Source organism: Bufo bufo, chromosome 8 (assembly GCF_905171765.1).
Source record: "Bufo bufo chromosome 8, aBufBuf1.1, whole genome shotgun sequence".
NCBI classification, from domain to species: domain Eukaryota; kingdom Metazoa; phylum Chordata; class Amphibia; order Anura; family Bufonidae; genus Bufo; species Bufo bufo.
In genome coordinates this window covers 94237131-94260812 of record NC_053396.1, presented here as the reverse complement: position 1 = coordinate 94260812, position 23682 = coordinate 94237131, and the positions used below count along the sequence as shown (strand labels likewise).

The 23682-nt window shown below is 42.9% G+C and overlaps 1 protein-coding gene across 1 annotated transcript in view; it reads left to right on the top strand.

Annotated features, from left to right (window-relative positions):
- Positions 1-23682, top strand: part of TEX11 (testis expressed 11) — a 1801876-nt gene that overhangs the window by 517116 nt on the left and 1261078 nt on the right. Inside the window, exon 8 of the mRNA XM_040406306.1 lies at positions 21008-21065. Within this exon, the coding sequence (XP_040262240.1) occupies positions 21008-21065 (58 nt within the window). The remainder of the gene's footprint in view (positions 1-21007; positions 21066-23682) is intronic.

The following is a 23682-nucleotide window of genomic DNA, read 5'->3' as shown; positions in this document are numbered from 1 at the left end:
GGGAGGGTCTGGGAGGGAGGGTCTGCTGCTGATTGGCTGGAATGTGTCTGCTGACTGTGAGGTACAGGGTCAAAGTTTACACAATGATGATGAATAGGGGGCGGACCGAACATCGCATATGTTCCCCCGCCGCGGCGAACGCGAACAAGCTATGTTCGCCGGAACTATTCGCCGGCAATTAGTTCGGGACAACTCTAATGCTTATTACGGAGCCACTCCTTGGTTATCCTGGCTGTGTGCTTTGGGTCGTTGTCATGTAGGAAGACTCATCCACGACCCATCTTCAATGCTCTGACTGAGGGAAGGAGATTGTTGCTCAAAATCTCACAATAAATGGCCCCATTCATCCTCTCCTTAATACAGTGCATTCGCCCTGTCCCCTTCGCAGAAAAGCACCCCCAAAGCATGATGTTACCACCCACATGCTTCACAGTAGGGATGGTGTTCTTGGGATGCAACTCATCCTTCTTTTTCCTCCAAACATGGCGAGTAAAGTTTAGACCAAAAAGTTCTACTTTGGTCTCATCTGACCACATGACTTTCTCCCATGCCTCCTCTGGATCATCCAGATGGTCATTGGCAAACTTCAGACGGGCCTGGACATGTGATGTCTTGAGCAGGGGAACCTTCCGTGCAATGCATGTTTTGAAACCATGACGGCGTAGTGTTCTACCGACAGTGACCTTTGAAACTGTGGTCCCAGCTCTCTTCATGTCATTGACCAGCTCCTCCCTTGTAGTTCTGGGCTGATTCCTCACCTTTCTTATCATCAGTGATACCCCACGAGGTGAGATCTTGCAGGGAGAGCCAGTCCGAGGAAGACTGACAGTCATCTTTAGCCTCTCCCATTTTCTAACAATTGCTCCAACAGTTGATCTATTTTCACCAAGCTGCTTGGCAATTGCCCTGTAGCCCTTTCCAGTCTTGTGGAGGTCCACAATTTTGACTCTGGTGTCTTTTGATAGCTCTTTTGCCCATGGTAGAATTTGGCGTCTGACTGATTGTGGGGTGGACAGGGGTCTTTAACCCCTTAAGGACTTATGATGTTCCGGTACGGCATGTTTCCCGAGTCCTTAAGGACCCATGACGTACCGGTACGTCATTACTTTAAAACTAGATTGCGGCGCGGCGGGGGTTAATAGGAACAGGATGTCTCCCTCGGCCACCCCTCCCTCTATTGTAATATCATTGGTGGCCAGTGTGCGGCTTCCCCCGGCCCCCCCTGCCTACCTCTATTGTATTATCATTGGTGGCCAGTGTGCGCCCCCCCCCGGCCCCCCTCTATTGTATTAATATCATTGGTGGCCAGTGTGCGGCCTCCTCTCTCCCCCCCTTCCCGATCATTGGTGGCAGCGGAGAGTTACGATCGGAGTCCCAGTTTAATCGCTGGGGCTCCGATCGGTAACCATGGCAACCAGGACGCTACTTCAGGCCTGGTTGCCATGGTTACTTAGCAATATTACAATATTAGAAGCCTCATACTTACCTGCTGCGCTGTCTGTGACCGGCCGGGAGCTCCTCCTACTGGTAAGTGACAGATCATTAAGCAATGCGCCGCACAGACCTGTCACTTACCAGTAGGAGGAGCTCCCAGCCGGTCACAGACAGCGCAGCAGGTAAGTATGATGCTTCTAATATTGTAATATAGCTAAGTAACCATGGCAACCAGGCCTGCAGTAGCATCCTGGTTGCCATGGTTACTGATCGGAGCCCCAGCGATTAAACTGGGACTCCGATCGGAACTCTCCGCTGCCACCAATGATTGGGGGGGGAGGGAAGGCCGCACACTGGCCACCAATGATATTAATACAATAGAGGGGGGGCCGGGGGGGGCCGCACACTGGCCACCAATGATAATACAATAGAGGGAGGGAGGGGGGGGGCCGGGGGAGGCCGCACACTGGCCACCAAAGACATTACAATAGAGGGGGGGGGGGGCCGCACACTGGCCACCAATGATAATACAATAAAGGGAGGGAGGGGGGGCCGGGGGAGGCCGTACACTGGCCACCAATGATATTCAAACTGGGGAGGGAGGGGGTCTGCCCCCTGCTGCCTGGCAGCCCCTGATCTCTTACAGGGGGCTATGATACGCACAATTAACCCCTTCAGGTGCGGCACCTGAGGGGTTAATTGTGCGGATCACAGCCCCCTGTAAAAGATCGGCAGGGGGCAGTCATGTACACAGTTCTTAGTATATTCTAACTTGAAGCGTCCCCATCACCATGGGAATGCCTCTGTGTTAGAATATACTGTTGGATCTGAGTTTCACGATGTAATTCAAATCCGATGGTATATTCTAACAGAGGCGTTCCCATGGTGATGGGGACGCTTCAAGTTAAAATATACCATCGGATTGGAGAAAACTCTGATCCTATGGTATATTAACTCCTGACTTTACATTGAAAGTCAATGGGGGACGGATCCGTTTGAAATTGCACCATATTGTGTCAGCGTCAAACGGATCCGTCCCCATTGACTTGCATTGTAATTCAGGACGGATCCGTTTGGCTCCGCACGGCCAGGCGGACACCAAAATGACTTTTTTTTTCATGTCCGTGGATCCTCCAAAAATCAAGGAAGACCCACGGACGAAAAAACGGTCACGGATCACAGAAAAACGGAACCCCTTTTTTGCGGACCGCAAAAAAAAACGGTCGTGTTCATGAGGCCTAACTCATACAGCCAAGGCATTCCAATGCAGAAGTATTGGAATACATTGTAAAGGATTAGACCCCCAAAAGTTCAAGTCCCAAAGTGGGACAAAAAATTAAGTGAAAAAAAAAGTTGAAAAAAAAAAGTTTTCCCCCCCAAAAATTTTAATTTTCAAGTAAAAATAAAGAAAGACGTAATTTTCCCCAAATAAAGTAAAATAAAAATTGGTAAAAAGTATACATATTAGTTATGGCCGCGTCCGTATCGACCGCCTTTATAAACATATCACATGACCTAACCCCCCAGATGAAGACCGTAAAAAATAAAAACTGTGCTAATAAACCATTTTTTTGTCACCTTACATCACAAAAAGTACAACAGCAAGCGATCAAAAAGGCGTTTGCCCACCAAAATAGTACCAATCTAACCGTCACCTCATCCCGCAAAAAGCCCCTACCTGAGACAATCGCCCAAAAATTAAAAAAACTATGGCTCAGAATATGGAGACACTAAAACATCATTTTTTTTGTTTTAAAAAAGCTGTTATTGTGTAAAACGTACATAAATTAAAAAAAAGTATACATAATAGGTATCGCCGCGTCCGTATCAACCGTCTCTATAAAAATATTACATGACCCCTCAGATGAACACCGTAAAAAAAGGAAAATAAAAACTGTGCTAAATAAACCATTTTTTGTCACCTTACATCACAAAAAGTGTAATAGCAAGCGATCAAAAAGTCACACGCACCCCAAAATAGTGCCAATAAAACCGTAATCTCATCCCGCAAAAATCATACCCTACCCAAGGTAATCGCCCATAAACTGAAAAAATTATGGCTCTCAGACTATGGAAACACTAAAACATGATTTTTTTTTGGTTCAAAAATTACATCATTGTGTAAAGCTTACATAAATAAAAAAAAGTATACATATTAGGTATCGCTGCGTCCGTATGAACTGGCTCAATAAAAATATCACATGACCTAACCCCTCAGGTGAACACCGTAAAAAATAAAAAATAAAAACTGTGCTAAATAAACAATTTTTTGTCACCTTACATCACAAAAAGTTTAATAGCAAGCGATCAAAAAGTCACACGCACCCCAAAATAGTGCCAATAAAACGGTCATCTCATCCCGCAAAAATCATACCCTACCCAAGGTAATCGCCCAAAAACTGAAAAAATTATGGCTCTCAGACTATGGAAACACTAAAACCATGATTTTTTTTGTTTCAAAAAATAAATCATTGTGTAAAACTTACATAAATAAATAAAAAGTATACATATTAGGTATCGCAGCGTCCGTGACAACCTAGTCTATAAAAATATCACATGATTTAACCTGTCAGATGAATGTTGTAAATAGCAAAAAATAAAAACGGTGCCAAAACAGCTATTTCTTGTTACCTTGCCTCACAAAAAGTGTAATATAGAGCAACCAAAAATCATATGTACCCTAAACTAGTACCAACAATACTGCCACCCTATCCCGTAGTTTCTAAAATAGGGTAACTTTTTTGGAGTTTCTACTCTAGTGGTCCATCAGGGGGGCTTCAAATGGGACATAGTGTCAAAAAAACCAGTCCAGCAAAATCCTCAGTCTCTGCAAAACCGTATGGCATTCCTTTCCTTCTGCGCCCTGCCGTGTGCCCGTACAGCAGTTTACGACCACATATTAGGGTGTTTCTGTAAACTACAGAATCAGGGCCATAGATATTAAGTTTTGTTTGGCTGTTAACCCTTGCTTTGTTACTGGGAAAAATGGATAAAAAATGGAAAAGTTGCCAAAAAATTGAAATTCTGAAATTTCATCTCCATTTGCCAATAACTCTTGTGGAACCCCTAAAGGGTTAGCAACGTTTGTAAAATCAGTTTTGAATACCTTGAGGGGTTTAGTTTCTTATGTGGGGTCACTTTTATGGAGTTTCTACTCTAGGGGTGCATCAGGGGGGCTTCAAATGAGACATGGTGTCAAAAAAAAACAGTCCAGCAAAACCTGCCTTCCAAAAACCGTATGGCATTCCTTTCCTTCTGCGCTCCTTCTGCGCCGTGCCATGTGCCCGTACAGCGGTTTACGACCACATATGGGGTGTTTCTGTAAACTACAGAATCAGGGTCATTAATATTGAGTTTGGTTTTGCTGTTAACCCTTGCTTTGTAACTGGAAAAAAAATTATTAAAATAGAAAATCTGCCAAAAAAGTGAAATTTTGAAATTGTATCTCTCGTTTCCATTAATTCTTGTGGAACACCTAAAGGGTTAACGGCGTTTGTAAAATCAGGGGTGTAGTTTCTTAGATGGAGTCACTTTTATGGAGTTTCTACTCTAGGGGTGCATCAGGGGGGCTTGAAATGGGACATGGTGTAAAAAAAAACAGTCCAGCAAAACCTGCCTTCCAAAAACCGTATGGCATTCCTTTCCTTCTGCACCCTGCCGTGTGCCCGTACAGCGGTTTACGACCACATATGGAGTGTTTCTGTAAACTACAGAATCAGGGCCATAAATATTGAGTATGGTTTGGCTGTTAACCCTTGCTTTGTAACTGAATTTTTTTTTATTAAAATGGAAAATCTGCCAAAAAAGTGAAATTTTGAAATTGTATCTCTATTTTCCATTAATTCTTGTGGAACACCTAAAGGGTTAACAAAGTTTGTAAAATCAGTTTTGAATACCTTGAGGGGTGTAGTTTATAGAATGGGGGCAAAGTGACTTCAGACCTCAACTGGTACCTAAAAATTGGGTTTTTGAAATTTCAGAAAAATTTCAAGATTTGCTTCTAAACTTCTAAGCCTTGTAACATCCCCAAAAAATAAAATATCATTCCCAAAATGATCCAAACATGAAGTAGACATATGGGGAATGTAAATTAATAACTATTTTTGGAGGTATTACTATGTATTATAGAAGTAGAGAAATCCAAACTTGGAAATTTGCAATTTTTTACAAATTTTTGGTTAATTTGGTATTTTATTATAAATAAAAATGAATTTTTTTTACTTCATTTTACCAGTGTCATGAAGTACGATATGTGACAAAAAAACAATCTCAGAATGGCCTGGATAAGTCAAAGCGTTTTAAAGTTATCAGCACTTAAAGTGACACTGGTCAGATTTGCAAAAAATGGTCAAGTCCTTAAGGTGAAATAGGGCTGAGTCCTTAAGGGGTTAAAGAGCTCAGACAGGCGCTACTAAGTTAGATTAATGAGTGGAGCAGAGGTAGACTTTTTAAAGACACAGAAACAGGTCTTTGAGAGCCAGAATTCTTGTTGTTTCTCAGGTGCTCAAATACTTATCTTTAGCAGTGCAAGACAAATAAATTCTTTAAAAATCATACAATGTGATTTCCTGATTATTATTTTTTCTGTCTCTCAGAGTGGGAGTGCACCTACAATGTGAATTTCAGACCCCTCCATGATTTCTAAGTGAAACACCAAAAAAGGAAATGGGGCCAGCACAAATAGAAATGAATATAACCTTTATTACAGTCTCAACACGAGACCGGATATGGTAAAATACAAGTAAAAGACAATACTGTGGTGGGTATGGGACACACAGGAAGAAAAGCAACACCACTAGTAATGGACATAAATATATAAATATCAATCTAGATATCCAGGCTAGTAGAATCATATAAATATAACATGGTATATAAATTAATAACAAAGGCCGGATACCCAAAATAGCAGGCAAAATCACAGATAATGAAACCGGATGGAGATCCAAAAGCAGTACAAAAATTTTATAAAGTGCAAAGTGCCAAGATAAAAGTACAAGAATCGGATTGATGAAACATCCACAATAAAGCTTTGACATTAAATACCTGAGTGGTGAACTGGATAACCCCAACGCACGTTTCGCGTTAGCTTCTTCAGGGGGAAAGATGTGTGTATAGGGATAGCTAGTAGGGCAGCTTATATAGCCAAATAATTTAATAAGATAGGGGACAAGTGGGCAAGGCATGTGTGGCCACACAAGGAAGGGAGGCGAATGCGCTCCAGCATGGAATGCATCGCCTCACTTCCGGTAATTGGGTGGAACGCAGATGCATCGTGGAACGCAAAGTGTCACTTCCGGTATATCGGAGCGAGGAAGAGAGACTGTGCTTATCACCGGACCTAAAGAAATGTGCATGTAATGGTGAAATGTAGTATAATAAGGTGGGGGCGGCCACAAAGTGGTGACACAGTGATAAACAAATATCAAAATGAGAATTAATAATCGGACGGACCGGAGTGCTGCCCGGGCGTGGAACGCAAAAGGCGATCACATGACCCATGGAGCGCACCGGATGTCAGATAAAAGTACAGTGCATGAAAACCAAACATATAAATGTGTCAGGAACCATAAAAAATACACACATAACTGATGGTACAGGTAATGTGTTAACGAAGACCTTATATGGAGGCAAAGAGATATAATAATAGTGGAAGAAAGTGAAAACTAAAGTGTATGTCATATGTATAAACATCGACATTGATAAGAATGAAGTCATAAAGGACCTGTGTGACGTGAATTAACATAGCAGTGAGAATCAAACAGATGTATGAAACCAGTCATAGATAATCATAAAAACTGTAAATATAGGTATATAAATAGGAATAGGTGGTCAAGGTGAAAGTAGTCAATAACCACAGCATACGAAATCCATAATGAGTCCTTCTCCGGATGAGGGGGGGGGGGAGGGAGGAAAGGGGGGGAAAGGGGGGGTGGGGGTCCGATAATGTATACGGTGGCCACACCTAAATAACTGACAGAAAAGAGAAGAAAAACATAATTAAAAACAAGAATACACAAAAGGTATATAAAATATATATAAAACTATATATAACAGTCTAACCCAAGGTTATATCCAACCAGAAAGACCTAAAAGCATCTATGCATGGAGAGGCACCAAACGGTACCCCTCCAAGGCATAAAATAAACACATATATAAACGAAGCACCAAGAAGCACACAAAATATAATCAAGTAAAAGATGAGGAATGTCGCACCTACAGTCAGAGTGATATGACAGTGGGAAATAGTTACAAAAAGGGGGCATAGCTGAGTCCCTCGTTAAGGCCATGTGGAGTAACAGTATTAAGCTGGAAAATCCACTTAGCCTCACGTTGGGCTAATAACCGCTTCCAGTTACCACCCCTACCCACAAAGACCCTATCAATGCCCCTTACCTTGAGGAGAGAGCCATCGCAAGCATGGTAAGTCTTAAAATGGCGTGGAATCATCTTCAGGTAGGTGTCATCCTCCTCATTTGCCGCAGACAATATCCCCAGGACATGCTCTCTTGTTCGGCGCTTCAGTTCGCGTGAAGTGAGCCCCACGTATAGAAGGCCGCAAGGACAGCTTGCCACATATACCACCCCAATGGTGTTGCAGGTGATCGTGTGGGTAATTTGAAAGGTCTTGTGGCCTGTGGAGTCAGAGAAGGCGGTAGTGGTGAGAATATTGGCACATGCCACACAGTTCCCACAGGGACGGCAACCCCATTTCGGGCCCTTAGACTCCACAGGCCACAAGACCTTTCAAATTACCCACACGATCACCTGCAACACCATTGGTGTGGTATATGTGGCAAGCTGTCCTTGCGGCCTTCTATACGTGGGGCTCACTTCACGCGAACTGAAGCGCCGAACAAGAGAGCATGTCCTGGGGATATTGTCTGCGGCAAATGAGGAGGATGACACCTACCTGAAGACGATTGCACGCCATTTTAAGACTTACCATGCTTGCGATGGCTCTCTCCTCAAGGTAAGGGGCATTGATAGGGTCTTTGTGGGTAGTAGGGGTGGTAACTGGAAGCGGTTATTAGCCCAACGTGAGGCTAAGTGGATTTTCCAGCTTAATACTGTTACTCCACATGGCCTTAACGAGGGAATCATCTATGCCCCCTTTTTGTAACTATTTCCCACTGTCATATCACTCTGACTGTAGGTGCGACATTCCTCATCTTTTACTTGATTATATTTTGGGTGCTTCTTGGTGCTTCGTTTATATATGTGTTTATTTCATGCCTTGGAGGGGTACCGTTTGGTGCCTCTCCATGCATAGATGCTTTAGGTCTTTCTGGTTGAATATAACCTTGGGTTAGACTGTTATATATAGTTTTATATATATTTTATATACCTTTTGTGTATTCGGACCCCCCCCCCCCTTCCTTTCCCCCCCTTTCCTCCCTTCCCTCCCCCCCCCCCCCTCATCCGGAGAAGGACTCATTATGGATTTCGTATGCTGTGGTTATTGACTACTTTCACCTTGACCACCTATTCCTATTTATATACCTATATTTACAGTTTTTATGATTATCTATGACTGGTTTCATACATCTGTTTGATTCTCACTGCTATGTTAATTCACGTCACACAGGTCCTTTATGACTTCATTCTTATCAATGTCGATGTTTATACATATGACATACACTTTCGTTTTCACTTTCTTCCACTATTATTATATGTCTTTGCCTCCATATAAGGTCTTCGTTAACACATTACCTGTACCATCAGTTATGTGTGTATTTTTTATGGTTCCTGACACATTTATATGTTTGGTTTTCATACACTGTACTTTTATCTGACGTCCGGTGCGCTCCACGGGTCATGTGATCGCCTTTTGCATTCCACGCCCGGGCAGCACTCCGGTCCGTCCGATTATTAATTCTCATTTTGATATTTGTTTATTACTGTGTCACCACTTTGTGGCCGCCCCTACCTTATTATACTACATTTCACCATTACATGCACATTTCTTTAGGTCCGGTGATAAGCACAGCCTCTCTTCCTCGCTCCGATATACCGGAAGTGACGCTTTGCGTTCCACGACGCATCTGCGTTCCACCCGATTACCGGAAGTGAGGCGATGCGTTCCATGCTGGAGCGCATTCGCCTCCCTTCCTTGTGTGGCCACACATGCCTTGCCCACTTGTCCCCTATCTTATTAAATTATTTGGCTATATAAGCTGCCCTACTAGCTATCCCTATACACACATCTTTCCCCCTGAAAAAGCTAACGCGAAACGTGCGTTGGGGTTATCCAGTTCACCACTCAGGTATTTAATGTCATAGCTTTATTGTGGATGTTTCATCAATACGATTCTTGTACTTTTATCCTTGCACTTTGCACTTTATAAAATTTTTGTACTGCTTTTGGATCTTCATCCGGTTTTATTATCTGTGATTTTCCCTGCTATTTTGGGTATCCGGCCTTTGTTATTTATTTATATACTATGTTATATTTATATGATTCTACCAGCCTGGATATCTAGATTGATATTTATATATACACTCACCTAAAGAATTATTAGGAACACCTGTTCTATTTCTCATGAATGCAATTATCTAGTCAACCAATCACATGGCAGTTGCTTCAATGCATTTAGGGGTGTGGTCCTGGTCCAGACAATCTCCTGAACTCCAAACTGAATGTCAGAATGGGAAAGAAAGGTGATTTAAGCAATTTTGAGCGTGGCATGGTTGTTGGTGCCAGATGGGCCGGTCTGAGTATTTCACAATCTGCTCAGTTACTGGGATTTTCACGCACAACCATTTCTAGAGTTTACAAAGAATGGTGTGAAAAGGGAAAAACATCCAGTATGCGGCAGTCCTGTGGGCGAAAATGCCTTGTGGATGCTAGAGGTCAGAGGAGAATGGGCCGACTGATTCAAGCTGATAGAAGAGCAATGTTGACTGAAATAACCACTCGTTACAACCGAGGTATGCAGCAAAGCATTTGTGAAGCCACAACATGCACAACCTTGAGGCGGATGGGCTACAACAGCAGAAGACCCCACCGGGTACCACTCATCTCCACTACAAATAGGAAAAAGAGGCTTCAATTTGCACAAGCTCACCAAAATTGGACTGTTGAAGACAGGAAAAATGTTGCCTGGTCTGATGAGTCTCGATTTCTGTTGAGACAATTGAAATGGTAGAGTCCGAATTTGGCGTAAACAGAATGAGAACATGTATCCATCCTCTGATGGCTACTTCCAGCAGGATAATGCACCATGTCACAAAGCTCGAATCATTCAAATTGGTTTCTTGAACATGACAATGAGTTCACTGTACTAAAATGGCCCCCACAGTCACCAGATCTCAACCCAATAGAGCATCTTTGGGATGTGGTGGAACGGGAGCTTCGTGCCCTGGATGGGCATCCCTCAAATCTCCATCAACTGAAAGATGCTATCCTATCAATATGGGCCAACATTTCTAAAGAATGCTATCAGCACCTTGTTGAATCAATGCCACGTAGAATTAAGGCAGTTCTGAAGGCAAAAGGGGGTCCAACACCGTATTAGTATGGTGTTCCTAATAATTCTTTAGGTGAGTGTATATGTCCATTACTAGTGGTGTTGCTTTTCTTCCTGTGTGTCCCATACCCACCACAGTATTGTCTTTTACTTGTATTTTACCATATCCGGTCTCGTGTTGAGACTGTAATAAAGGTTATATTCATTTCTATTTGTGCTGGCCCCATTTCCTTTTTTGGTGTTTTACTTCACGTGCAGGCTTGGCACGGGTACTCACCTCTGTGAGTCATTTATTGGTGTTCAATGATTTCTAAGTGGGAAAACTTGCAAAATCGCAGGGTGTTCAAATACTTCTGTTCCTCACTGTATATAAAGCTGAGTGTACAGTCAGGTCCATAAATATTGGGACATTGACAAAATAGTAACATTTTTGGCTCTATACACCACCACAATGGATTTGAAATGAAACAAACAAGATGTGCTTTAACTGCAGACCGTCAGCTTTAATTTGAGGGTATTTACATCCAAATCAGGTGAACGGTGTAGGAATTACAGAAGTTTGCATATGTGCCTCCCACTTGTTAAGGAACCAGAAGTAATGGGACAATTGGCTTTTCAGCTGTCCCATGGCCAGGTGTGTGTTATTCCCTCATCATCCCAATTACAATGAGCAGATGAAAGGTCCAGAGTGCATTTCAAGTGTGCTATTTGCATTTGGAATCTGTTGCTGTCAACTCTCAAGATGAGATCCAAAGAGCTGTCACTATCAGTGAAGCAAGTCATCATTAGGCTGAAAAAAACAAAACAAACCCATCAGAGAGATAGCAAAAACATTAGGCGTGGCCAAAACAACTGTTTGGAACATTCTTAAAAAGAAGGAACGCATCGGTGAGCTCAGCGACACTGAAAGACCCGGAAGACCACGGAAAACAACTGTGGTGGATGACCGAAGAATTCTTTCCCTGGTGAAGAAAACACCCTTCACAACAGTTGGCCAGATCAAGAACACTCTCCAGGAGGTAGGTGTATGTGTGTCAAAGTCAACAATCAAGAGAAGACTTCACCAGAGTGAATACAGAGGGTTCACCACAAAATGTAAACCATTGGTAAGCCTCAAAAGCAGGAAGGCCAGATTAGAGTTTGCCAAACGACATCTAAAAAAGCCTTCACAGTTCTGGAACAACATCGTATGGACAGATGAGACCAAGATCAACTTGTACCAGAGTGATGGGAAGAGAAGAGTATGGAGAAGGAAATGAACTGCTCATGATCCTAAGCATACCACCTCATCAGTGAAGCATGGTGGTGGTAGTGTCATGGTGTGGGCATGTATGGCTGTCAATGTAAATGGTTCTCTTGTATTTATTGATGATGTGACTGCTGACAAAAGCAGCAGGATGAATTCTGAAGTGTTTCGGGCAATATTATCTGCTCATATTCAGCCAAATGATTCAGAACTCATTGGACGGCGCTTCACAGTGCAGATGGACAATGACCCAAAGCATACTGCAAAAGCAACCAAAGAGTTTTTTAAGGGAAAAAAGTGGAATGTTATGCAATGGCCAAGTCAATCACCTGACCTGAATCTGATTGAGCATTCATTTCACTTGCTGAAGACAAAACTGAAGGGAAAATGCCCCAAGAACAAGCAGGAACTGAAGACAGTTGCACTAGAGGCCTGGCAGAGCATCACCAGGGATGAAACCCAGCGTCTGGTGATGTCTATGCTATCCAGACTTCAGGTTGTAATTGACTGCAAAGGATTTGCAACCAAGTATTAAAAATTGAAAGTTCGATTTATGATTATTATTATGTCCCATTACCTTTGGTCCCTTAACAAGTGGGAGGCACATATGCAAACTGTTGTAATTCCTACACCGTTTACCTGATTTGGATGTAAATACCCTTAAATTAAGCACATCTTGTTTGTTTCATTTCAAATCCATTGTGGTGGTGTATAGAGCCAAAAATGTTAGAATTGTGTCGCTGTGCCAATATTTATGGACCTGACTGTATGTGTGTATGTATGTCCACTAAAGGAGTCCGCACTGTCACATTTACAATCACGAAATTTGGCACACAGTTACATCAGGTGTCTGGGAAGGTTTTAGACCAGGTCTCAGCTCTCTAGGACTTACCGTTCCCGAGATATTCCCAAAAAATTGATTAGCCAATAGAAGCTTGGTCACATGACCCTTATCAGCCAGTAGAAGCTTGCAGGCCGTTTGCCTCCACATGCACAGTTTTACTCCAGGTTTCCATAATAACCCAGCCATTTTTCTGAAAAGACGGTATTAAAACCCCGCCCCCAGGTCCCACTAAGCCACACTTCTGATCCGCTTAGGCAACACACACTCCCACTCCTCAGCTGACAGGGATTGAAAAAATGAAGTTAAAAATCGACTTCTAAGTCCCGCTAAGCCGCTTCCCCGATCCGGTTAGACCATTCCCCCTCCCACAGATGTGGGAGGGACATAGTAACATAGTGACATCATAACATAGTACATAAGGCCGAAAAAAGACATTTGTCCATCCAGTTCGGCTTGTCATCCTGCAAGTTGATCCAGAGGAAGGCAAAAAAACCCTGTGAGGTAGAAGCCAATTTTCCTCACTTTAGGGGAATAAAAAATTCCTTCCCGACTCCAATCAGGCAATCAGAATATCTCCCTGGATCAATGACCCCTCTCTAGTAGCTATATCCTGTAATATTATTACACTCCAGAAATACATCCAGGCCCCTCTTGAATTCCTTTATTGTACTCACCATCACCACCTCCTCAGGCAGAGAGTTCCATAGTCTCACTGCTCTTACCGTAAAGAATCCTTTTCTATGTTTGTGTATAAACCTTCTTTCCTCCAAACGCAGAGGATGTCCCCTCATCACAGTCACAGTCCTGGGGATAAATAGATGATGGGACAGATCTCTGTACTGACCCCTGATATATTTATACATAGTAATTAGATCTCCCCTCAGTCGTCTTTTTTCTAACGTGAATAACCCTAATTTTGATAATCTTTCAGGGTACTGTAGTTGCCCCATTCCAGTTATTACTTTAGTTGCTCTCCTCTGGACCCTCTCCAGCTCTGCTATGTCTGCCTTGTTCACTGGAGCCCAGAACTGTACACAGTACTCCATGTGTGGTCTGACTAATGATTTGTAAAGTAGTAGGAATATGTTCTCATCACGGGCATCTATGCCCCTTTTGATGCAACCCATTATCTTATTGGCCTTGGCAGCAGCTGCCTGACACTGGTTTTTGCAGCTTAGTTTGCTGTTTATTAAAATTCCTAGATCCTTTTCCATGTCAGTGTTACCGAGTGTTTGACCATTTAGTATGTACGGGTGACTTGCATTATTCCTTCCCATGTGCATAACTTTACAATTGTCAATTTTAAACCTCATCTGCCACTTATCTGCCCAAGCCTGCAATCTATCCAGATCCCTCTGTAGTAGTATACTGTCCTCTTCAGTGTGTAATTACTTTACACAGTTTAGTGTCATCTGCGAAAATTGATACTTTACTATGCAAGCCTTCTACAAGATCATTAATAAATATATTGAAGAGAATAGGGCCCAATACTGACCCCTGAGGTACCCCACTAGTGACAGTGACCCAATCTGAGTATGTACCGTTAATAACCACCCTCTGTTTTCTATCATTGAGCCAGTTACTTACCCACTTACAGATGTTTTCTCCCAGTCCGAGCATTCTCATTTTATATACTAACCTTTTATGTGGTACAGTGTCAAATGCTTTGGAGAAGTCCAGATATACGACATCCATCGATTCGCCGCTGTCAAGTCTAGAACTTACCTCCTCATAGAAACTGAATAAATTAGTTTGACATGACCGATCCCTCATGAAGCCATGCTGATATGGCGTTATTTGCCTATTTCCATTAAGATGCTCTAACATAGCATCTCTCAGAAAACCTTCAAACAGTTTACCCACAACAGATGTTAAACTTACCAGCCTATAGTTTCCAGGCTCTGTTTTTGGACCCTTTTTGAATATTGGCACCACATTTGCCATGCGCCAATCCTGTGGGACATTCCCTGTCAGTATAGAATCTGCAAATATCAGAAATAAGTGTCTGGCTATGACATTACTTAATTCCCTTAGGATACGGGGGTGTATGCCATCTGGTCCTGGCGATTTGTCTATTTTAATCTTTTTAAGTCGCTGTTGTACTTCTTCCTGGGTCAGACAGGACACTTTTAATGGGGAATTTATTTCAACATTCAGCATTTCATCTGACAGTTTATTTTCCTCAGTGAATACATTGGAGAAAAAAATATTTAACAGCTTTGCTTTCTCCTCGTCGCTCTCTGCGACTCCCCCCTCATTACCCTTTAAAGGGCCGACACCTTGAGATTTATACTTTTTAACATTTATATAATTGAAGAACATTTTAGGGTTAGTTTTACTCTCTTTGGCAATTAATCTCTCGGTTTCTAGTTTGGCCGCTTTTATTTGTTTTTTACATGTTCTATTTTTTTCCTTATAGTTTTTCAGTGCTTCCGTGCTACCCTCCTGTTTTAGTGTTTTATATGCTTTCTTTTTGTCATTTATTGCTTTCTTTACAGTTCTGTTTATCCACATTGGTTTCTTTTTGTTCCTTAACCTTTTATTCCCATACGGTATGTACCTCTCACAATTAGCTTTTAGGATGCTTTTAAAGATATCCCATTTTGTGGCTGTATTTTTATTTGTGAGGACTTTATCCCATTTAGTTAGGCCTATGGCCTTTCTTAGTTGGCTAAATTTAGCTTTTTTGAAGTTTGGTATTTTTTTTCCTCCCTGTAGAAACGCTCTTTTGAATGATAATTGGAAGGTTATTACTTTATGGTCACTATTTCCCAGGTGTCCCTCAACCTGCACGTCTGTTGTTCTGTCAGGTCTATTGGTTAATACTAAGTCCACTATGGCCGTCCCTCTAGTCGGGTCCTGAACCAGTTGGGAGAGGCAATTGTCTTTGGTTATTGCCAAGAACCTGTTTCCTTTATGAGATATACAAGTTTCAGTTTCCCAGTCTATAACTGGGTAGTTGAAGTCCCCCATAATAACCACCTCATTATGATTTTCCGCCTTGTCTATCTCATTTAGTAGTAGATTTTCTGTGGACTCTGGTATATTAAGTGGTTTATAGTAAACTCCTATTAGTAATTTATTGTTCTTTTTAGCTCCATATATCTCTACCCACAGTGACTCCACATGTTCATGTCCCTCACTTATATCTTCACGGAGTGTGGGCTTTAGATAGGACTTTACATAAAGGCAGACCCCTCCCCCTCCCTGGTTTTGACGATCCTTTCTAAACAGACTGTAACCTTGTACATTAACTGCCCAGTCATAGCTATCATCCAGCCATGTCTCAGTTATTCCCACTATGTCATAGTCCTCCTCACACATCACTAATTCCAGTTCACCAGTTTTATTAGTCAGGCTTCTGGCATTAGTATACATACATTTGAGATGTTTATGTATATTTTTTACCGTACACCTTTCCTTCTGAACTGTTCTAGTCCCTCCTTCCATTCCTCCCCCAGTCCCACTACCTTGCCCCCGGTCTCTATCTGCACTATCTTCCCATCCTGTAACGTAATTACCCTCCCCCAGTCCCTAGTTTAAAAACTCCTCCAACCTTCTAGCCATCTTCCTCCCCAACACAGCTGCCCCTTCCCCATTAAGGTGCAGCCCGTCCCTACGATAGAGCCTGTAGCCGATAGAGAAGTCGGCCCAGTTCTCCAGGAACCCAAACCCCTCCTTCCTACACCAGTTCTTGAGCCACTTGTTAATTTCCCTAATCTCCCGCTGCCTTTCTTGTGTGGCCCGTGGTACAGGTAGTATTTCGGAAAATACTACCTTTGAGGTCCTTGCCCTAAGCTTTTGATCTAAATCCCTGAAATCATTTTTAAGGACTCTCCACCTACCCCTAACTTTGTCATTGGTTCCGATATGGACCATGACCACTGGATCTTCTCCAGACCCTCCCAGTAATCTGTCAACCCGATCCGTGATGTGTCGAACTCTAGCGCCAGGAAGACAGCACACTGTTCGGCGATCACGGTCTTTGTGACAGATTTCCCTATCTGTTCCCCTAATAATTGAGTCTCCCACTACCAGCACCTGTCTGGCCTGCCCTGCTTTCCTGGTCCCCTGCTTACCGGAGCTGACATTCCCCTGTCTGGCAGAGGAAGTGTCCGGCTGCGGCAGTGCCGTCCCTGGACTGACATCCCCCTCATCTGCCAAATGTGCAAACTTGTTGGGGTGTGTCAGATCAGGGCTAGCCTCCCTGGCACTCTTCCCTCTACCCCGCTTTCTAACTGTTACCCAGCTAGCTACCTCACTTTCCTTAGCCTCCTCTCTGTCACCCTCCCCCTCATCTACCCCAAAGAGTGCTTGCTCGGTGAGAAGCAAACTCATTTTCAAATTGTCAATGCCTCTCAGTGTTGCAACTTGTTCGTTTAGAGACTCGATTAGCTATTCCAAACGGGTAATTTGCTCACATCTTGAACAAAGATATACACCCTTGAACGGCTGTTCCAGGACTGCATACATCATGCAAGATGTGCACTGGACTGCGTTGTCAATTGTGCAACACATACTAAATGCAGCTCACACTCAGACAACACAGTGCTGCTGTCTTAGAGTGAGCTGTTCAAAAGGTCATGCCCCCGATCTGGTTAGGCCATGCCCCCTCCAACTCCTCAGCCGACAGGGATTGAAAAATGAAGTTAAAAATCAACTTCTTGGTCCTGCTAAGCCACGCCCCTGAACCAGTTAGGTCACGCCCCCTCCCACTACTCAGCCGACAGGGATTGAAAAAATAAGGTTAAAAATCAACTTCTGTCAGCTGCAGGTGTGGGAGTGAGGGTGACTTTCTCCCTGCAGCTCACGCTCAGACAGCACAGTGCTGCTGTCAGAGTGAGCTGTTCAAAAGGACATCCCTGTGTCCATCCAGGCCCTGCGCCAGACAGAGGACAGGGAGTCTGAAATCCGGATTGTCCGGCCTAAAACTGGACCTCTGGCCACCCTAGGGGCAAGCTGCTGTGGAGGTCACAGTTAAGGGGATGGTCCGCTATGGAGGTCAGTGTTAAGGGGAAGATTGCTGTAAAGGCCACTGTTAAGGGGGTGAGCCCCTGTGGAGGTCATTGTCAAGGGGGTGGTGTGCTGTGAAACTCACTGTTAAAGGGGCAGGCTTCTGTGAATGTAAAAGTGAAGGGGGTGGGCTGCTGTGGAGGTCCCATTTTAAGGAGACGGGGCACTGTGGGGGGATCAGTGTTAAGGGGTGGAGGTCACTGTAAAGGCGGCGGGGTACTGTAGATGTCACTGTTATGGGGGGATACTATTGATATCTTTTATCGAACACACAAACATTAAATGAAATAGATTAAATATTTCCGGGTCTCCTTCTATTATTATTAATATTGCTGGACTTTATTATTGTACTTGTATTTTATATGTTTATTAACCCTTTCAGGCCCGGATTTTTATTTATTTTTTGCATTTTTGTTTTGCGCTCCCTGCCTTCCCAGAGCCATAACTTTTTTTTTTGGTCTGTTCACCTAACCATATGAGACCTCGTCATAGTATACTAAAAAGTAACCTTTACTTATTATGATTAAAATTGAAATGAACAAAACTGGTGCTCAAATAGTGCTGTGAATTGTGACTATAAAAACATAGCAATAATAGATGTACCTAATCACAGGCAATTGCAGGAATATAGTTGGAATAGTCTTACCAGATCCGTAGGTGCATATACCCATTTCTGTTTGTCCAGGACTCGTCCTTTGCTATCAAGATGGTAAAGATAGAAGTGGAAGCAGCAGGGCCTGTATCACTGCGGTGAAACTTCTGGGGACATTATTCTAACTCGCCCTTACATGTACACCCTAAAATTGGTTGGGATGGGGGCTATTAGTCCCTACCTAACAGTGATACAAAGCACCCGCCCCGATAGGGGTGACCCCGTCAGGAACCTGTCCCTTTAAAGGGCGTTTTCCCTAAAAATGTCCCTCTCTCATGACATGTTTCATCCCTTACAGGGACTATATCAGGGGATATATAGATAGAGAGTAAACTGAAATAAAGATAAAGGGAAAACAAAAAATAAACAGAGATCCACTAAACGCTTCAATTTTGAAATCAGAGAGGTAATGGAGGTGTCAAATGTTTAGGCAGCTCCTTATAAAGTCTCCAGAGACAAACAGTGGTCTGTATCTGGACAGGTATGGGGAAGTGTCCCCACAAGAACCCACGTCTCAGCGCCTATTAAATCACACAGGAGGGGAACGCAATATACTGCGCTTACCTCCCTTTTAAACCATCCAGTCTAAAAAGCCCCGACTCAGCTCCTCTCCTCCTCAGCGCGCGCTGGAGCGCTCATGGGGTCAAGGGGTTAAGTTTACCAATCTAACATTTATATTCAATTTTGGATTATTTATAGAGATCTAGTTAGTACAATTGCTTATACTGCACACATTATTATTTTTAGCATACATTATAACCATGTTAATTGATGCTATTAAATTATACTTATGTACTGCAATAGGCTTACTCACAAAAAGCTAGGGTTATTCGGCTTTCAGGAGAAATTTATGGAAAACGTAAAAAGTTCAAGCTACAGTGATATATCATGAAAGTAGGGCATTTAAGTAGAAGTATGCAATGGTGATTTCCTCATCTCAAACAATTTATTGAAACAAAAGCCAACAACAGTGGTGGGTATACCCCCACAGTAAATGTCAGGGTCTCAATAAGTTGTCATGTGGCCTTGAGCATTAATTACAGCTTGACAACGACGTATCATGCTGTTAACAAGTTGACTTATTGTCTGCTGAGGCATGGCATCCCACTCTTCTTGAAGGGAAGCCCTCAGGTCATTGATGTTCTGGGGTACAGAGTTACGAGCCTTTACATGGCTACTCAGCTGATCCCATAGGTCTTCAATAGGATTCAGGCCTGGAGAAAGTGCAGGCCACTCTATTTGAGGTACCCCAGTCTCCAGCTGCCGTTCCCTAATGATGCATCCTCGATGAGCTGGCGCATTGTCGTCCATGAAGATGAAATTTTGCCTGTGGTGTTCATGCAGAACCACAATAATTGGATTAATGATGTTATTCAAGTAGTATAGGATTGTCACTGTACCATTCACAAAGTGTAGGGCAGTTCTGTAACACCACCACCACCAAAGGTTCGTCTGGTGACAACAGTGGCTGATGCATAATGCTCTCCTTGACATCTCCAACATTGTTGGCGGCCTTCATTTCTGCTCAGTGTGATTCGACTTTCATCAGTGAACAGCACAGAGGCCCACTGCTCCCTCGTCCAGCATAGCTCCCTGACCCATGCCAGACGATGATGCCTGTGCTTGCTGATATGGTCAGGTACCCTTGCAGGTTGTCTAGCACGCAAACCACGCTGATGTAAATGGTTTCAAATGGTCTGAAGTGACACTTGGGTGCCTCTCGCCACCCTTAAATGTGCCCGGAGTTGTCTGGCATTCATCATGTTCCACAAGGCATTGTTCACAATGAAGCAGGCATCAGTGTGGGATGTGGCCAAAGGACGTCCACTTCTATGCCTTTCTGTGACTCTTCCAGTCTCTCTGTATCTCTGCTTTGACCTGCTGATGACACTCTGTGACACTCTAAGCTCAGTGGCCATTTCCTTCTGAGAACATCCTGCTTGAAGCCTCACAATGGTGAGGTGCTGTTGATCAATTGTTAGGGGTCGTCTGTTGTGAAACACTTGTTTTGAATTTTGCTTTTGTTAAGCTCCTTGTTAGAGAACAGCAAGTTGTGCAAAAAGTACTGAAACACTGAACAGTTGGAAATGTGCATTCAAAAGTTTAGAGAAGGTCACATTAAGTTCACCTGTAAAGATTAGAGTGCATTTTAGGTTCATCCTGAAATTTCCCCCACAAGCCAAATATCCCTAACTGTGTAATGTATATGAATTGTATCTTTTTTATGGGATTTGGATTATTGTGTACTTTTTTATTATAAATAAGTGATATTCACTATGTAAGTGAAATTATACTGAGATTTTTTGTTGTTGTACATTAATGAATGTATTTATTGTGTTTTATCTATACAGCCAGAGTTATGAGATTGGGAAGACAGATAAGAGATATAACACTGGACATGAAATGCAGGTGAGCTTCTACTAGTTCCATATCACAATATAAAAAAGAGACTGCAGGTTAAAGATAATACTTTATAAAGAGTTATCTGGTGGCTCATTTCTGATTCAATGCAATCTCTGCGATTAACTGACACCTGACGGGAGCACAATGGATCTCAGCTTTCTTCTCCAGCTCCCATCACCAGTATTTTAGAATTGATATGATCACTTAAACATCTATTGTATTCTAGACATAATGTCTGCTCATGGTCATATCATGATATGTTATTATAAGTATTCGATTTTACCCCAAAAGGGTTTTTACCCTACTCCTGGAGATTATATGAGGCCTTATAAACTGATCCCATGAGTTATTAGCAGGTTGCTGAGGAGCTGGGTGTTTTTTTCGCCACTAACGCCGCGGGTAAGGCGGGAACTTCCCCACCATGGGTGTGGCTTTTGCTTAAAGCCTTCATAAGAGGTAAACTCATTGCTCTGGCCTCTGGGAAAAAAGGGAACGGGGTCTGGCCCAGTCAAGACTAGAGGACAAACTATCCCGACTAGCCTATGCTCATCAGCAACGGCTTTCCTTATATCTCTATCATGTTGTTAAAAACACCAAACTACAACTTGACTCTTTGTTATCCCATAAAACAGAGCGAGCTTTGCGTTGGACCCGTGCTCGCTATTATAAATAGGTTAACAAACCAGATAAGTTACTGGCTTGCAAACTCAGACATAAAACGTATCACCCAAGTATTTAGGATACAAACTGGAGAGGGCCAGGAAAAGATCTCCAGTTGCCTCCGCAGTCATGTCGGATTTTCTGACTAGGGCCAGGCTCCCCACCCTCTCCTCTGAAGCCCTCTTGAGCTTGAACAGACCAGTTTCTTTTCCCGAGATAGAGCAAACGGTTTGTGACTTTACTCAAGGCAAGGCGTCTGGCCCCGATGGCCTAACAGCTATGTACTATAAGAAGTATCTCACTATTCTCTCCTCCCATATCTGCGCCCTCTGTAACAATATTTTGCAAGACCTGGAGGTGCCAGCTGAGTGTTTGGATGCCCTGATAACAGTCATACCCAAGCCCAAGAAAAACCACCTCTTGCCAGCTAACTACCTTATTAAATGTTGATAATAAGATCTTAATAAGATCTTTACAGCTATATTAGTTCGCCGCCTGAACCAACTGCTCCCTGATCTGGTTCACACTGACCAGGTGGGTTTTATCCTGGGGCACGAGGCCCCAGATAATATACGTAAACTTCTTGATATCTTACACTGGTCTAATACACACTGCAATCCTTTTATGCTTATCTCCTTAGATATAGAGAAGGCCTTTGACAGCCTTTTTTGGGATTATATGTTTGAGGTCTTCCATACAATGGGGTTTCAGGGTTCATTTGTGAATGCACTTCATATCATTTACTCACATCCCCTTTCCCTGGCACTTTTAGCTCTCGCTATGGAGCCCAATTTAGATATCTCTGGAGTTAAGATTTATTCACAGGAGTATAAAGTCAACCTATTTGCTGATGCCTCGCTTTTGACCCTGACTAATCCTTTAATATCTGTGTCTGTGGAAGTTGTTTGATGACTTCTCAAAAGTCTCCGGACTGCAAATCAATGCCTCCAAATCTGGTGCCATGTATTGTAATTCCCCGCCATCTATGATTAGCCTATTGGAATCAGATTTTGGGTTTGTCACCCATAGAGTGTCATACTTGGGTATATTTTTAACTCCCACATTAGAAGGTATCTATCAGGCTAATTAAAATGTTCTGCTCCATCAAAGCCGCCCTAACTAAATGGGATACACCTATGCTCTCCTGGATTGGCAGAATCTATACTGTTAAAATTATGTCCCTCCCAGTCAACTCTATTTATTTTGGGCCCTCAAAACTCCAGTCCCTGTAAAAGATCTTCACGACCTGCATAAAGCTATCCCTAGATTTTTTTGGCGAATAGGAGACCTCGGATTCAAATGACAACTAAGTGCTTACACAAACGAATAGGAGGTCTCTCCTTGCCTAACTTTATAAAGTATTATAGGGCAGCCCTCCTTTCACAGTTTCTATTGTTTAATCTTCGAGATAGGGTACCGACCTGGGTCAAATTGGAATCTGAATTATTGGCTCCTCTCTCCGTAGCAGTGCTTTTTTGGTCCACTGACCCCATTCTTGATATGGTTAAATTGAGATCTCTTCTCTCCTTCTAGTCGTTACAACTCTGGAGAAGATTTATTCACAGGAGTATAAAGTCAACCTATTTGCTGATGCCTTGCTTTTGACCCTGACTAATCCTTTAAAGGGCTTCTGTCACCCCACTAAAGTCTTTATTTATTTTTTGCTACTTATAATGCCTATACTGCGATATATCAATAGATAATGTTATTAATCATTTTCGTTCAGTAGATAATAAAAAAAAACTGACTTTTATCATATGCAAATTACCTGTCTACCAGCAAGTAGGGCGGCTACTTGCTGATAGCAGCCGCATCCTCCTCTCATAAACTCGCCCCCTCCTCATGTTGATTGACAGGGCCAGCGAACGCGCTCGTTCTCTGCTGGACCTGTCTGCATTCAAAATCTGGCACCTGCGCCGTACCTGTCTTCAGTCGGCGCACTGAGGGGAGGACGCTCGCTCGG